At 45.9% G+C, this 17107-nt stretch overlaps 1 protein-coding gene across 5 annotated transcripts in view; it reads left to right on the top strand.

The window, feature by feature from the left end:
* Window positions 1–17107, top strand: part of DGKG (diacylglycerol kinase gamma) — a 209871-nt gene that overhangs the window by 150945 nt on the left and 41819 nt on the right. For all 5 annotated transcript variants that reach the window (XM_004745198.3, XM_013052598.2, XM_004745197.3 and 2 more), the window contains one exon: window positions 10390–10567. In XM_004745198.3, the coding sequence (XP_004745255.1) occupies window positions 10390–10567 (178 nt within the window). The remainder of the gene's footprint in view (window positions 1–10389; window positions 10568–17107) is intronic.

The following is a 17107-nucleotide window of genomic DNA, read 5'->3' as shown; positions in this document are numbered from 1 at the left end:
GCAACAGGCCCTACAGATATGCAGATAGCCACTTCCTCCTCCGTGACCCGCTGGAGCCTGCTTGCTTGCTGGTGCCTCACTTCCCGCCCCACTTTGAGTGATGGTGAATGTTGGTAGATTGAGATTGGCCGTACTGGGAGTATTTATACTATAGACCACCACAATCAGAGCTGCTGCTGGGCCCCCCCCACGTCCCGCCCCACCCCTGAGATCCTGCTGCTAAGCACTTCGTAGCACACCATTGCTTCTAGCACTGACCTGCTGTGAGCGCCTTGAAGACAAGGACTGTGTCCCATTTTGCTCTATCCCCAGGGTCTAGCCCAAAGTAAGTAGATTTTCATCACTCTTGATAGATGAGTAAATGCTTTTGTCTTCTGTCTCTTGCCCCATGTGCCCTAGTCTTGTTACAAGCTGTTCAGCTATGGATTTCCCTTAGTTGTGATCAGAGGACTACTTCTTGCAGACTTGGATTCACCTTCCTTATCTCTCCCTAACCTGGACATTTAGGGCACTTTATTTGGCCAATATATTCCTTCTTGGAAGCTGTGGGAATGCACCTAGAAGGAAAGAAACTTTGTCAGTTTTCTTTAAAGAACACCTTGATTTCACCTCCCTGCCTCCCTCCCTCCTTCTCTCTCTCTCTCTTTCCTTCCTCCCTCCTTCCTTCCTTCCTTCCCAGTAGTGATATTGGACATCTGAGGTGGGGAAGACATTCCAGGTACACTGAAATACACAGAGCCATGTAACATGTGGTCCCTGTCCTCTGGGAACTTAAAGTTTCCTCGGAACGGGCGAATAATACATAACAAAACATACATTCTGTACTGGAGAGAGAAACAAGGCAATGAAAATTCAGAAAAGGAAAAGATCGGTTTCTACGTAGATTGTTGGGAAAAGCCTTATTGAGGAGATAGCTTTTGAGCTGGAAGGGTAGGATTCTAATAGGTATAAAAAGGGTGATTGGCAATTTAGGGAGTGAAAAAGAAATAATAGCAAGTAGGCCCAACTCTGTGGCCTGTATACAGACCAGTTTGGGGTATCATGACTGACTTTTGCTAGGGCCCAGCTCACCCTCTTCCTCAGCTACTCTCCTCTTTCTAAATCAAAGGATACCCTGAACCAGTGCCCAGCCTTCCTTCCCCATAATCTAAGTTACATTCCAGCCTGCCAGGCCAGTTCACAGAGAGAGCACCCTCCCCACCGACCAAAGCAGAAATGTGGCCACTATGAATGAACACTACCACCCATGCTCTCCTAGGCCCTACAGGACCCTGGGACTCTAGAGGATGGTACAGATGCTTTCCCTTTTCCTAATGCCTATCAGTATCCTGTTCTCTCAGAAGGGTTGGGGGGCGGTGGGGAATCCTAGGTCTTTATGTCAGCCATTCCTCTGCCCTTGAGCGTATATCTAAGGCCCTGACATAGAGCCCAAGCATCAAGTGAGGCCCACCTCTCTTCATGTCCACCCCCTATTCACCCCATCAGAACCCTTATTCAAGCACATCTGGATATCGTCTGCCTCTTCCTCAGCCCTCTCTCTTCTTTCCTAGTGTAACTGAGATACTATTTTCCCTAGACATCACCCAGTACTTCCTTACTTCACTCTTCCAAAGACACCCCAGTTCTCACTCACCAGGGTAGGAAAGGTCTCTAGTATCAACCCCAGACCAATGTCCACCACGGTCTTCAGCATCTTCTCTTTCATTCCAATCTACTTGCATTCTAGGTATCCTCAATGTCCTCCTCCCTCTGTGCATTTATCCAATATGTATTCATTGAGTACTTTCTCTGCCTCAAACCTCCCATGGAAACCCTTTTCCTCAGTCGTACTAGGAAAATCTACCTAGTTTTAGATCTAATCTTTTAGATCTAATCTACCCTTTAGATCGTACTACCCTTTAGATCTAATCTTCTTTCTCCAGCCTCATGTACCCCCAAAACACATGGCTGTTCTGACTCTTCCCTCACTACTACCCCTATTCACCATGCAGTCAGTCCTTGCTAAGCCCTAGATCATCCAAGAATTAGCTGTGTAATCTAGGAGGGCCACTTACCAGCTCTAGGTCTCATTGTTCTCATTCTGATAATTAGAGATTACCAAATCTAATATTCCATCTGGCTTCACCGTTCTAAGATTCCATGCTTATGCCTTTATCCAGCTGCGAAAAATCTTCTTTACAAAATCACTCATGACCTCTTGGTTGCCAATCCAAATGACCAAAAGTCTAATTTCAGGCCGGCTGATTCTGATTAGTTCTGTGACATTGGACCATTCCAATTTAACTTCCGTTTTCCCATCTATAAAATGAAGTGATTGGACTGAATGGCTTTTAAAACTTGATTCCATGAGAACACAGACACAGAGAAGAGAGAGAGCCCTCTTGGAGAGTGGACAGGGAAGAACTCATAGAGAAAAATGACATTTGTAGATATTCCAAAGAAAGGCACAGAAAGAGTACTAAGGTGTCCTCAAGGGTGTCCTTCCAGTAAGGGACTATAATAATGGGTCTAGACAATGATCAGCATCCACTATTTAAAATCTCTAGAAATGGAAGATTCAAACTGACCACACTGGAACCCACTAATCAATCTGAACATAACACCAACAACAAAATGAGATAAGCTATAACCACCTAATGACATGCACTAGGAAATACACACCCCCTCTGATAACGTAATCTTGCCAAAAAGTCAACCCAAGTGTCAACTATACTCAAATTTTTAGAAGTTAAATGAATTAAGTGATCAAATTTGATTAAAAATGTCAACCCTGAATCTGATCAAGCCTCTAGATCTGTAAGTACCATCTTAGTGAACATACAGGAGATGGACTGGGAATCTGTTTAAAAGATACCTCATCAAAACCAGTTATATACCATACTGTGGCTAACTGAACATAATAAAAAAATAAAAATAAACATAAATAAAAGACACCTCAGATACAGAATCAGCAAAATCCAGAATCTGGGAAGCTACGGCTTTACTTCTAGTGTGGTCCATCACACACAGCACTCAGGATCACTGGGGAGCACGTAGAAATTTTAAATGCAGAGTCTCAGGCCCTACTTTAGATCTCCTGAATCCCAATCTGCATTTTAATAATCCTGAAGTGATTTGTATGCCCAGTTGACCTGAATCCCAATCTGCATTTTAATAATCCTGAAGTGATTTGTATGCCCAGTTGACCCATTTCTTTCAATAAATGTTAAACTATAAGGGAAAAAGAACAAGGAATTTATAGATCAAAAGAAACCTAAGAGGGGCACCTGGGTGGCTCAGTGAAGTGTCTGCTTTCGGCTCAGATCATCATCTCAGGGTCCTGGGATCAAGTCCAGCATGGGGCTCCTCGCCCAGCAGGGAGTTTGCTTCTCTGTCTCCCTCTGCTGCTCCCCCTGCTTATGCTCTCTCTAGCTCCCTCGCTCACTGTCTCTCTCTCAAATAAATAATTTTTTTTTATTTCAAAAAAAGAAACCTAAGAAACATATCAAATACATCCGTAGACCTTTCAAACAAACCAATTATTTTTAACAGTGAGATTATCAAGGAAATTTGAACAATTACTGGGTATTTATTGATATTAAGGAATTGTTACCTTTTAAGAGTGATAATATTGGGTAATTCTTTTTTTAAAGACTTGTCATCTAAAGATACATACAGAAGTATTTGTAGATGAAATGAGAGAATATCAGGAACTTTTTGTTAATAAAGATTTTGGGGGCGCCTGGGTGGCTCAGTGGGTTAAACCTCTGCCTTCAGCTCCGGTCATGATCTTCCGTACTGGAATCGAGGTCTGCATCAGGCTCTCTGCTCAGCGGAGAGCCTGCTTCCCCCTGCTCCGCGCCCCCCTTCTCTGCTTGCCTCTCTGCCTACTTATGATTTCTCTCTCTGTGTGTCAAATAAATAAAATCTTTTGAAAAAATAAATAAAGATTTTATTTATTTATTTGAGAGAGGGCGTGCACAAGCAGAGGGGGAGGGGAAGAGGGACTAGCCGACTTCCTGCTGAGCAGGGAGCCCCATGCAGGGACTTGATCCAGGACCCTAGGATCATGACCTGACCAGGAGGCAGCCACTTAACCAACTGAACCACCCAGACACTCCCTATAAAATAATTCAGTATGGACATGGGGAAACAAACTGAGATACAGCTAAAACTAGATTTAACTGTGAGTTGCTGATTGCTTAAGCTGAGATGTGGGATACATGGGATTTATTGTTCTAATTTCGTATGTACTCAGAAATACCCATAATAAAAATTCAAAAAAAAAAAAGGAAAGAAAGAAAGAAGAAAGAATCATCAAAGATGGGGCAGACAAATCTAGATAAAGCAGTGCAGGGAACCCAAGAAAGAAAATGTCAAGCCGAAGGGGGAACAAATGCCCCAGAGCCTTTGAGGCCTGGGTTACACCTCCGATCTGGCCCGGGAGGGGTCATTCCAAAGAGCAGACAGACACAGTCCCAACCGCAAGAGGATGAAACAAAACAATCTGCGTTCTAAACCAGAGAAAATCAACGTAATCCGTGGCCCCGTGAATCGAGGTTAGAAGAAGGGAGAATTTCCTAGTTGCTAAAAACTGAAACAGGTCATCAAGTAAATTATGGGATCTCCTTCTCAGAGGACCTTCAGAAATAGGACCGACGGGGCTGGAAAGGAGGCGGCCTCGCTCAGCGGGGAGGAGGTTCAGATCCGCCGCCTTTTTCAGGTCACCGAGGCCGGCAGGCACTGGGGCGCGGAAAAGCCTGCAGCCGGAGCAGAGAAGCATCAACGCCTCCCGCATTTCCTACGCTCTCGCGGGTCCTGGTTGTGCCCAGAGTAACGGGAATTTTAGGGATCCAAAAGCTGAAGGCCAGAGGAGAGGAGAGGGCCGGTGGGGGTGGGGGGAGGGGAAGGAGGTATGTATTCCCAGTGCTTTGCATTTGCACGGAAAGGCGCTCCGGTTCCCTAACCCAGTCTCTGCTTGCTTACTCACTAGCCTTCCGCCAGACGAACCAACCGTCCCCAGCTCACAAAAAAAAAACTAAAACTAAGGGCACTGTGTTGCAAGGGGGGCCGTGGTGGACGTGGCGGACAGCTGCGGGCAGGCGCATCGTGGCTTGGGAGGAGACGGGCGCGGGCCGCTCCCGGCCGGTGCTCTGGCAGATTCCTGAACGCCTTCCAAGGGCGCAGGGGCCGAGCTGGACCCGGAGCGCCCCGCCCCGCGCCAGCAGCGCAGCCTCGGACCCTGGCGGCCGGTCGTCCCAGTGTGACTGCGAGCACGACTTCGGGCATGTGCGCGCTCGCCGCCGGGGACAGGAGTTCTCTGTTTGGGCCGCACAACAGGCTATAAAAACCTGGGTTCAGCGCAGCCTCAGCTTGGAAGGGGGCCTGCTAGCCCAGTCCTAGGTTAGGGACGGCTAATAGTGCGCTCGGGACCGTCCGCTCTCCTTGCACTCTCCCCTGGAGCCCCCTCCCCCACCCCACCTCCAGCCGGAGCAGGGGGAGGGGGCCGGATGACGTCATGGAACTAGGTGGAGGATTTAGCTCAGAAACCCACCCGGGAGCAGCCCTGGGGCCGATGTTCTATTTAAGCAGACGGTGTAAGACGCTAGGCTCCACTTTCCCAAGTGCAGCATGGCAGCTTTCCACCTAACCAAGATCTAAGCAGGGTTGGGGTTCTGAAAGAAATCAGTGTAACGTCTAGGCCAAGGACCCTGGAGAATGGGCCTGCAGGGATGGGCTGGCCAGGCTTTCAAAACCATGGCTGGGGCAAAGAGGCCATTAAAATTCTTCCCGCAAGGTCTCAGGTAGTGGGACCGCTTTGAGTCTGAACTATGCCTCGTGGCACAGCTAATATTATTATTAACTATAAAAACAATGCAAACAGTTATGGAGTGCTACTGCTTTCCAGAGACCAATCAAACAGTAGAAGTCATTCCAACACCCCACCCCCATTTTACAGATGCTAAACTAAAGTTCCAAGAGGTTAAGGAGCTCTGAGGCAGGATTTAAACCCTTATCTCTTTGTCTTCGGGCCCAAGCACCCTCTTTCTGAGACTGCATTGTCTCTCGGTTTTCAAGTAGGTACATTGCAAAAGTGATGGCATCTAGTGTCCAAGAGTCTCCAGGCTCTCACATCTCTTCTGTTTCTCCCAGTCTGCCTATGGCACAAGACATAATGGGAGAAGGGGACAATCCGTCAGAAAGCAAAGGAAGACTGTTTGCTCTTCAAGAGAGAGGTTAACAACTGACGGAGTTAATAGCTAACATTCCTAGCTAGTTATGAGTGGAGAGGGAGGGGACAGGGTACACTTACAATGGCAACAGGGAAGAAAGGTAACTTTGTGGATTACAGTGTGCCAAGAGCTGTGCTGTGCTAGTGGTATACTTTTTTTTTTTCAACAAAGTTGGCAACAAGGCAAGATCTAATACTATTATCCAACATTGATGTGCCAGGCACTGCTCTAAGTACTCTGCAAGACTGAGTAGTGGTGGGAAGATTTCAATTATTCAGACAACAGCTGGAGTTTAATTTTGCTATAAGTCTAGCATCAGCAAAAGTTCCGAATTGCCTCATTGACTCTTTCATCTCCAGAGTAAGACCTGGTGTCTGCCTGCCTGGGTTTGTGTCCTTGCTCTGTCAGCTTGTAGAGGGGCAAGTTCTGTAGATTCGAGCAGGCACCTTACCCCCGTGACACCCTGTAGTCTGGGGGCAGCAGTGGTGCCATGAAGATCCCAAGAGAGAGAGCAGGGGAAGGACCAGCACATTGCCCGAAGAAGCTCTTGCCAAGCAAGAGCCTCTCGTTCTGTTATTATTGTTACCTCTAGAAGCAGAAGGGGCATTTTGACCCCCGGTAAATAAATTGAGATGCTGTGGAAGTAACAAAACCCAGAGCGAAAGTGACTGTTTTGTCTCAGAGGTGATAAGGGTAAAGGACAGCTGTGCTTGACGCAGAGTTGAGCCAAGCTAATTTCAGAGAGTTTGGAAAAACGTCTGACCCACTGGGATTCTAGCCTAAATCCTTAAATAAGAATTTCTGTATAAAGGATAGGAAGGATGGAAGATACTCTGAAATAAATTGTTAACAATTGATTAGTTCCATTGGGAAGAAAAAGGAAAAGAGTTATGAAAACCATCCCGACTGCGGTGAGGAGCTCTGGGTCGGGCCCATGCATTCAGGAGACCATACATGTTCGTGCAAAAGCAGGGTATGACCATGCAAGCGAGTGTAAATGCACAAGCGCAACACAGACCTGATGCTAGATGGCAAACAGAGTGTGCGACAATGAAGCGAAAGAGAACACGGGAAGAATAGCTCATTAGGACTCTGATCTCCAAAAGAATGATCCGTTCCAGAGAGAGTAACCTTAACCAAAAAAAAAAAAAAAAAAGGAAGAACAGATGCTGAAGGTGGGTACCAGACCCCAGGGCAGATCAGTAGAAAATTAACTGGCCTTGGAAAACACACCCATTAGAATCCAAGTTGCTGGACAAGCCTACAGATGTCTTTCCTGGACCGCTTTGACAAATCTAGAAAACAAAGTGGGATTCAGCCAATGAGAGACAAATGGATAAATGCCCCAGTTTTCAAAAAATTAGAAAAGGAGACATCCTAATCCCTGGCAGGTTTCTGAAGTAAATTATTAACCAAGTATTTGCCCTTTGCACACAGATAATAGTGATATTACTCTGAGTTCTCTTATTTCTTTTCCGACAGAAAGGGTAGGGTAGTCATTTAGAAAAATGCCGTTTGGTCACAGCACAATCTTGTGTTTTAAAGGAGAGAACACAGGATTGAGGTCTGGAGACGTGGAAACTAGTCTGGTTCCACCATTAGTAAGTTGAGTGACCACAGGCAAGTTTCTAAACCCTTCTGGGCCTCGTTTATGAAAGTTGGGGCAGGTTCTTTTAAGGCACTCTCATTTTTAATTTCCATGATTCCACACTGTAATGAAAAGGAGACTGAGAGACAGTTCAATCCAGAGGATACACCCTCCCCACCCCACGAGGGCTGGGTATTGTACAGCGTCTGCTTTGTTAGACTGATCAAGGAGAGGGCTCGGTCCCTGTTTTTGCCCTTCATATACGTGCATTAATGATTTAGTCCACAAATGATAGCACAGCTATGGCGAGGGGTCATAGAATGAAGGAACTAGATGGAGGAGGAGACTTGGGCTAGAAACCAGATGAAACTGATTGACATAAATGTAAAGCCCTATGTCTACATTATTAAAAAAAAAAAAATACCCACACAAGTTCACAATAGGGAAGAGCAGGCTGAGAAGGACATAATGGGCGGAGGGTTCGGGTGTCTGTGATGACCACCCATTCAAGCTGAAGCGATCCAGCTGTCATCTAGCTGCTAACAAAAGAGCTGGTGCCACTGTGCTCATATTTAACAATAAAGATAATGGTAACGGGGGACATGTGTTGTATACTTCCATGGGCTTGCCACGTTATCTCATTTCTGGAGGAATGACAGTATGAGAGAATCCCAGCCCCAGGATGTGCTCCTGCCTTGGCCACCATCAGATTCTGGGGCAGTGCTGAAGAACTTAAGAGAATGGGAGACTAACCAACAGTAGTCTTTGCAGAACAGGGCAGCCAGGACAAGGAAATCTGAAAATCAGGTCCCACAGGAGCAAATGAGAGAGCTGACCATGTTCAACCCAGAGGAGGCACAACCAAAATGGCAGTGAGAGAGGGAGGAGAGATGAAGGGGCCGTTAGGACTTAGGCTCTGACTGCCTGCCATCAAGTCTGTGTACTTCCATGTATAGGTTGTGTGATTTGGGGAAAATTGTTTAACCAATCGTGTGTCTCAGTTTCCCCATTACGAAGAGGAGATAGTCACAGTAACTGACTTGCAAGATTATTAGGAAGGTACTGAATGAGCTGTGTCCAAAATCTTACCAGGCAGGTGGCAATGCTTAATACTTGTGAACAGTGATAGTGACGATGGTCATCATGTTGCCGGTGGGCTGTCCCCATGGAGGAGGAAGGAGGGTCATCCTGTCTGGCTTCAGAAGGGAAACGAGGACCAATAGGTAGAAGCAGGAAGAAAGAGGATCTGGTTCAACATAAAGAGACAAGCTTTCAAATAATCAGAACTTCCCAGTGAAGAAATGAGTTTCCAGTCATAAGAGAAACTCACTCCATTCTATTTTGTAGTCGGGGGACAAGCCATGGGGATGATAAGGTACCATAAACGAAGAGCTTTGAAGAAATCAGGAGCTGAGCAAATCTGAATGGCAACAAGCCCTTCCTTCCTGTTCCTCCTCTGTTGAGAAATCTCTGGACGTTTGGGTTTGTAGGTAACCCCGAAGACGGTAGATTTTTGTTACATGCTTTTCATTTTTCTGCCTCTCAAGAACCACGATAAAGACCTTGGGCTTTACAGTCAAAGTCCCTAACTTTGAGTTCTTTCTCTTTTATGTGTCAGCTGTACAACGCTGAGTAACTTAACTCCCCCCTCTGGGTGGGTTGTTCCCTTGTGTAAATGAAGAAAACTACCTACAGTTGTGCAGAACCATGATCAGAACTAATTCATTTCTTGCTGCATTGGTAAAGAGTATGCCAAAAGTAGGCATATTTGAGACAGGCACATTCAGGCCTTCTGGCCTTTTGTTACCTGACCGAGGATGCGGGTGGTTGAGAGAGGATAAGGAAACTGCAAGGTCAGCAGGCATAAGGGCCAAAATTGCACTTAAAATGCAGATACGAGAGACAGGCAAATTCTGAAAGCCTTCCAAATCTTTTTTGTCATTGAAGTATGCTTGACACACAATATTACTTTCATTTTAGGGGCACAATATCATGATTTAGCAACTATATAGCTTATGCTGGGCTCACCCCAAGTGTAGCTCCCATCTGTCACCGTATAACGCTATGACAATACCTTTGACTCCGTTCCCTGTGCTGTATCTGAAAGCCTTCCAAGTCTTCCCGTGTTGTCCTTATCACAGGAGGGATAGGATAAGAGGGGGTAAAGTGAAACTTATTTGTCCTTTGTTCAGAATCTACTATGTGTTAGGTTCAGGGCTCAGCGTCCCACCATATCTTCACATGGGTTAGTCAGGAACAGAATTGACGATAATGAGGTTGGATCAGAGAACATGTTTGCAGTTTTCTCGAGAACGATCCCTGAGCCCTTGTAGATCTGTAGAGGATCTCTGAAGCCTTGTACTTCGATCCTCAAAGCTGAGCAGGATTGTATCTCCCCAACCTATTGCAGGGGCCAAGGCATTAGGCCTCGGTCACTTTGCCCCAGGTTGAGCATCTAACAGAGGCAGGCAGCTGGCCGAGGGCCCATCACACACCCTTCACGAGAACTCCTGCCACACACACATATAGCGTCTTGGGTTGGGATACACTGAGAACACTAACCAATGATCTTTTCTCTCTGCCCCTCAGTGTGACGGGGTTGGGGTGGACCTGAGCAACATCTTTCTTGAAGGCATTGCCATTCTCAACATTCCCAGCATGTACGGGGGCACCAATCTCTGGGGAGAAACCAAGAAGAACCGGGCTGTGATCCGGGAAAGCAGAAAAGTTGTCACTGACCCCAAGGAACTGAAATTCTGCGTGCAAGGTAAGCAAGGCATGGGGAAAATTGCTCTGGGTTGGCGCCCTAGTGAGAGGGAGACATTCAGATGGGTGTGTTAGCAAACTGTATCAGGGCCTACAGCAGGCTCTAGAACATCCTACAACCCAACAAGGACCCATTGCTCTGGGAATATGCCATTTCATCATCCCTTTTGTTGCAATGTTTACTGTCCGACTGAGAGGAGAAAATTAACAATAAGGAAGCCCTAAATGACAATCAGCAGTCAGACTGAACTCTGAGGTCAGGAGTCAAGCGCTGCTCTCAAGGTCACCAGTGCCCTTCCATAACTAAATCCAGCAGTCACTTCTCACACTTGATCTTCCTCCTCTCAGCAGCGGTGTTTGATCCAGTCCCTGTTCCTGCAGATACTAGGATTCCACAGGTTCCTGTTTTCCTGCTCCTGCACTGGTTACCCCTTTCTAGTCTCTTTCACTGATTCCCCATCTCTATCATCTTTTAGTGCTGGAGGCAAGGGCCTCAATTCTCTTTTCTGTCTGTCCTCACTCTTGATGACCTCATCCAGGCGTGAGACTTTATTTAAAAACCACGTGAGCGTTAGTGACTCAGCATGCCCAAAACCGAACTCCTGATGTCCCTCCCACAGACCTTCCCCACCCATAGCCTTCTCCATTTCGGTTGATGTTAACTCCAGCCTGCCCGTTGCTCAAGCCAAAACACTTGGCACCATCCTTGACTCCTTTTTATCTCACACCTCCCATCCCACCCATCAGAAAATCTGCTAGCTCTACTTTTAAAAAACATCCAGGATCCAGTCACTTCTCACCCCTGCATTTCTGCCACCTTGATCTGAGCCACCTTCTTCTGTTCCTTGGATTCCTACAAATCGTCCTAACTGGTTTCCGTGCTTCTATTCCTGCCCTGTAGAGTCTGTCCTTAGCACTGCATCGGAGAACCCCTGCGAAAATACGTCAGATTATGCTACTCTCTGGCTCAAAATCCTACAGTGGGTGGGTTGGAGTAAAAGCCAAAGATCCGTATGTGGCCCAGAGTGCCCTAGATGGTCTGGCCTCAGGTTACCTTAGTGACTTCATCTTCTGTTACTCCCCCCTCATCCCGCCTCTGTTACCATGTCTCCTCTAACACAGCAGGTTGCTTCTAGGAACTGACTACTTTCTGACTGGAACAACTGGGAAGTATGCCTTAGAGGCCATCAGCTGAACCTTCCCCTCTCAATCCACACGTTCACCCCTACACCTTACCAAGCCACTTCCATCAGTGAACCAAATGGGAAGTCAATCAGAGTACCTGTGCAGCTCTGATTTCTCCATGGTTTGGGTGAATGGCCCCCACTGATCCTCAGGGGTTCGTAACAGACTGGTGAGCTGAGGGAGGAAAGCCATGTATGAGTATGAGGGTATTGGCAAAGATACCACGTCAAGAGGCAAGAGACTGGGTTTGGGTCCAAGTATAGGCTCTAACCTATTTTTGACATCTCAGTTTTCTTTGTTGTAAAACCAGGATCTCGTGTAAACTTTTGATAACTGAATGAATGGGGTTGAGCCAGATCATTGGTTCTTACACCAGTCCTGCTTATTGAAAATGAAGATTCCTAGGCCCTACCCCAGATCAACCTAATAATCACTGGGTTGGTTCCTAAATTTGTAATGAGATCCCCAGACAACTCTGATAGGCTGCCAGGTCTGAGAACCACTAACACAGAAAAAGTATGTGTGGATCTGGATCTCTGTTCTTTGATGTCCCTGGTTGACAAGTACTAAGACTGGATGTGATCCTACCACAGAAGGAGACAAAGCTTGGCTGACCACCAAAGGGAGGGGTTACTTGCTTATTTCAGACCCATCTGTTGCACAGTCAGATCGTTCTATTCCAAGTCAAGGTCATTAAGGGGGTCATCTCCACACCTCCGGCCTTTAAGAGAGGACTCAGGAATTTTTATTTCTCTGTTGCCCTTTTAAGTCCCCTTTGTTTCACACAGTAAAGTTTTCAATTTGTGTAAATTATTGAACTGATTAATGTGTTCCTCCTTCCTTCCTTGGCAAGGGAAGTTGTGGTTGCTAGCAGAGGGTGGGGGAAGCATTGGAGGTTATAGAAACTTTGTACAAATTTTCCCACCCTGGTGCTCCTACCCCAACCTCCACCCTGACATTCAGTTCCAGCAGAACAGGATCAGGGTAGATTCCTTCCCCTACCCCTGCCCAGCGTATGGGAAAGCTCTTGCTAAAGATGTTCTGGTTAGGACTCAAGGACTTATCTTCTCCTTACATATCGGCCCATGTATCTTCCTCTTCCAGCAAGAGTAATGTGTCTGCTGATCACTCCTACCCATCATCTACAGGAACTCTCTTCCCCAAATCCCCCTTTCCCACCCCCAGAATGTGCTTTCGGAGCTAAAAACGAAGCTACTTCCTGTTCTTTAGATGAGGACATGAGCTGATCAGAGCAGAGGCCCAAGAGGGGCCTGGCTTCTGGGCTTTACAGAGACAGCAGCATTGAGTTTTCTTCTGAAAGGGCCATGATCTCATTTAAGTTGAGATGTTAATGGGGGAAAGCTAAAGAGACAACCTATTTTAGTAGAAGAGGTTGGCCTGGGAGTCAGGAGACCTGGGTTCCAGTGATGCTCTCTTTCTTGCTAGTGTGTGATGTTGGGCAAGTCTTTCACCCTGCTGGGTTTCAGTTTTCATTATCTGTAAAATATGCAAGTGTGACAATCACACAGGCTTCTATAGATCATAGCTTCCTTGCAGATCTACAAAATTAAGGCATGGCCAGTTTTCCGTCTAGGTGGGCTCCTTGAGCTAAATCATATCACACGCTCCCTCTATCTTTCAGTGTGTTTTGTTTCACAGTTTTTAGGCCAGCTGCTGAGAAGGCAGGAATGTCTTCTCAACAGGCTCTTCATGTGCTGGGATTCTTTACTCCTTGGCGGTTTCATTAGGATTAGAGGTGAGGAAGAAGTCAGGAGGGAATAGTGGGAGGGAAGTGATTTCGCTCAGGCAGTTTAAGAGGAAATGACACTAGAAGGGGTTACTGTCAAGCCTCCTCATCACAGATCAGTCTTTCTACTTAGAAAAGCAATCTAAGAAATTTGGTCGTTCAAAATGAGCATGGAGTGAGTTCTATACAAACACTGCCTAGTTAGAATGCAAGAGTGCTGGGAAAAGCACCACACTTGCAACTGAATGACTTGGATTTACATTTAGGCTTTACACCTTCCAGATTTATAAACTCGACTTCCTGAGAGTCTCAGCTTCCTCAACTGTAAAATGGGCATAATAATATCTAACTTATGAAGATGATGGATGTGTAAGTGCCTGGAACATAGCATAAGCTCAAACTTAAAAAAAAAATATTTCCTCTCACCTTTTATCCTAGTTTATTCTGGAGCATACCAGTTGGATTTCTGATTTTGAAGTTCTTAACTTTAGCATTGCCATCTACCTGAACTAATAATAGAAGGGAGCAGAACTCCTGCAGAAGTCCAGCCCCTGCCTTTGTCCTAGCACATTAAACTTACACCATCAATTGTCCCGACATGTCCTTTCCTAAACCTTTCGTGTTCCAAGCATGGAGGCTGGGGTTTAGTCATCTTTGTATTCCCAGTGCCTGATAGGTAATTAGTCAAAACAAGGTTGTTGGATAACGAGCAGTGCATGGGCATTGGTTCTTGTTTTTTTTTTTTTTTTTTTTTTTTTTTTTTTTTTTTTTTTTTAATGATACTAGTAAGAATAGCAATGGATAGTCTCTTATATTTGCATTTCATTTTGGCTTACAAATAATTTTGCCTCTGTTAGTTTCATGTGACCTAACCAGAAACCCAGGAGCAAGGTTATACCCACTCCTTTCCACATCCCTACTTCATAGCTGAGGAAAAACAGAGGCCCAGAGAAGGGGGCCCTCTTACACAATTTACATCCAGTGGTAGCATCAGAACCAAGTCCATGATTCCTAGCTAGCCCCTAGTGTCTAGTGTCCAACCAGAAAATTAATTTGAAAATCCTACTGCATGTATTGCACAAGCCAGACTCTCAGAAAACAGGAAATGTTTATATACCAAGCTAAGGAAAGGCTCCAAATAGACATGCAGAAGTTCTACTCCTCCTTTAAGGTCTAGGTCAAGGGCTTTCTCCTTTCTGGAGCCTCTGGTGGCACCTCTGGGAGTGAATCCAGCCCTTGTCTTACTAGAGCACTTGACTTTGCTGTCTTGACAGTACATTGATTACGGGTTGGTCCTGTTGCATGGGTGTGTGTATCCTTGTCACTTCTTTCTTCAGCTAGGACCTGGAAAATAGGAAGCATGGGGTCCTCATCTGTGTATCCCCCTCAAAGCTTAACATCCTTCCCACCTGGCTCATGTTGTCTACAGAAATGTTTTTTGGAGGGAATGAGAAGGGGAGAGAATCTTGCCTTTGGTCTTCCAGCACAGTGGGCAGTAGATTCTGGAGCTGGGCAGGAACAGGCATTCAGTGGAAAATCTTGAAAGAAAAAAAAAAAATGTATTTTAAAGAGTTATATGTGAGTGTTTATGAGGCTGAGATTTTCAACCTCGTGATACCATTAGATTCGACTGATAAGTAAAACATGCCAGCTATCTGCAAATAAGTAATTCAAATCTATCTTGAGGACTTAGAATCAATATAGGATAAGGGGCGAAACACTGAGCCAGAAGCTGAAAGACCCAGGCCTTCCCACCACCAGCCATGTGACGTTGGTTAAGTCATGAAACCTTCCCAAGCCTCCATTTCAACCCGTAGGAAATGGAAACAATTATGGTCTCTCTCACTGAGCATTGTTTTGATGGTTTGTTTTTTTTTTAAGATTGTATTTATTTATTTGACAGAGAGAGATCACAAGTAGGCAGAGAGGCAGGCAGAGAGAGAGAGAGGAGGAAGCAGGCTCCCCGCTGAGCAGAGAGCCCGATGCGGGACTCGATCCCAGGACCCTGAGATCATGACCTGAGCCGAAGGCAGCGGCTTAACCCACTGAGCCACCCAGGCGCCCTGTTTTGATGGTTAAATGAGATCATCCATGTAGGGCATTTAGTAGAGTGGGTGGAACATGGGGACTGTTTAATCAATAGTAATCTGAATTATTATTAAGTGATAAATGGAGAGTGATAGTGTATGATAAGAAAGGGGCCAGATTTTTTTTTTTTTTTTTTTTTAGATTTTATTTTTTTTAGAGAGAGAGAACACAAATGGGAGAGAGGAGCAGAGAGAGAGGGAGAAGTAGTCTTCCTGCTGAGCAGGGAGCCCGATGTGGCGCTCCATCCCAGGATTCTGGCATCATGATCTGAGCGGAAGGCAGAGGCTTTAACCCACTGAGCCACCCAGGTGCCCCAAAAGGGGCTGGATTTAGTGTTTCGTTCTTTTAAGCTCTACTTCAGAAATTTGGTCTAGATTATTTTTAAATTACCTGTGGCTCTGAAAACCTGTATCTCTATTTTTTGGCACTCTGCTTAAGTTGGTTTGGCTATTGCTTCCAATTGGGAGTTACCCCTAAGCTGAGTTTCCAATGAAACAAGATAAAGGGTAAGGATGCCAATGTTGAATCCACGTGAAGCTCCAAGGGCATGACACAAAGCCAAACCAGTCCCTGCAAGGCTGGGGAGTGAAGCCCTGAGAAGTTCTGCCATCGTCTCTCCCTAGCCCCACCCGAGGTGTAAATGCAGGGACTTCCTACACTTTTTCTCACATTCTTCACGGAACCCCATATCTGTCACAATCCAGCCTTCAGCCTTAAAACAACAATAGCCTTGAGACTGTGTCATCCACACCTAAGCCCTTCTGTCTGTCTGCTATTAAAGCAACTCTTTTCTCAGTGATTTCTTAGTCAATCCCAATTGAACTGTCAACAGGATGTCCTATATGAGGTTCTAAGCAGAAAGGACAAAATCTCCCCAGACTTTCATTGGTAATAATTTTTTAATACCTGGCAAATGAAGACAGGAAGAGAGACCATGAGGGAGCCATCAGGGAGCATGGGAACCAGGCTTCAATAAATTAATCCAACAGATAGGCATACAATTAGGATCTGTGATAAGCAGCAAAGAAGGAGCCCCCAGCGAGGCCAGCCAGCCAGTGTGGGGCTCATAGAATGCCTAGACTCGGTGGCGCCTGGGTGGCTCAGTGGGTTAAGCCGCTGCCTTCGGCTCAGGTCATGATCTCAGGGTCCTGAGATCGAGCCCCGCATCGGGCTCTCTGCTCAGCAGGGAGCCTGCTTCCTCCTCTCTCTCTGCCTGCCTCTCTGCCTGCTTGTGATCTCTCTCTGTCAAATAAATAAATAAAATCTTTAAAAAAAAAAAAAAAAAAGAATGCCTAGACTCACACTCCAACCCACCAACCAGGCATCACACAGGTACCCTGCTAGCAAACAGAGTCCTATATCAGCCCCAGTGCAGATGTCTTGCTTGGGAAGGGGATAACTTGCCTCTTCAGCTGACTCCACTACTTCAAGGGCACACGTGGTTCTGTCTGTCTCTGTACTGTGCCCATGTGGATTTTCACAGATTGTATGGACCATACTCTAGATGTCAAAGCAAGAGAA

The sequence above is a fragment of the Mustela putorius genome, unplaced genomic scaffold, assembly GCF_011764305.1.
Source record: "Mustela putorius furo isolate JIRA1106 unplaced genomic scaffold, ASM1176430v1.1 tig00003834_pilon_pilon_pilon, whole genome shotgun sequence".
In the NCBI taxonomy this organism is placed as follows: domain Eukaryota; kingdom Metazoa; phylum Chordata; class Mammalia; order Carnivora; family Mustelidae; genus Mustela; species Mustela putorius.
Note: the sequence above shows the minus strand (reverse complement) of the source record. Positions and strands in the feature narration are given on the sequence as shown.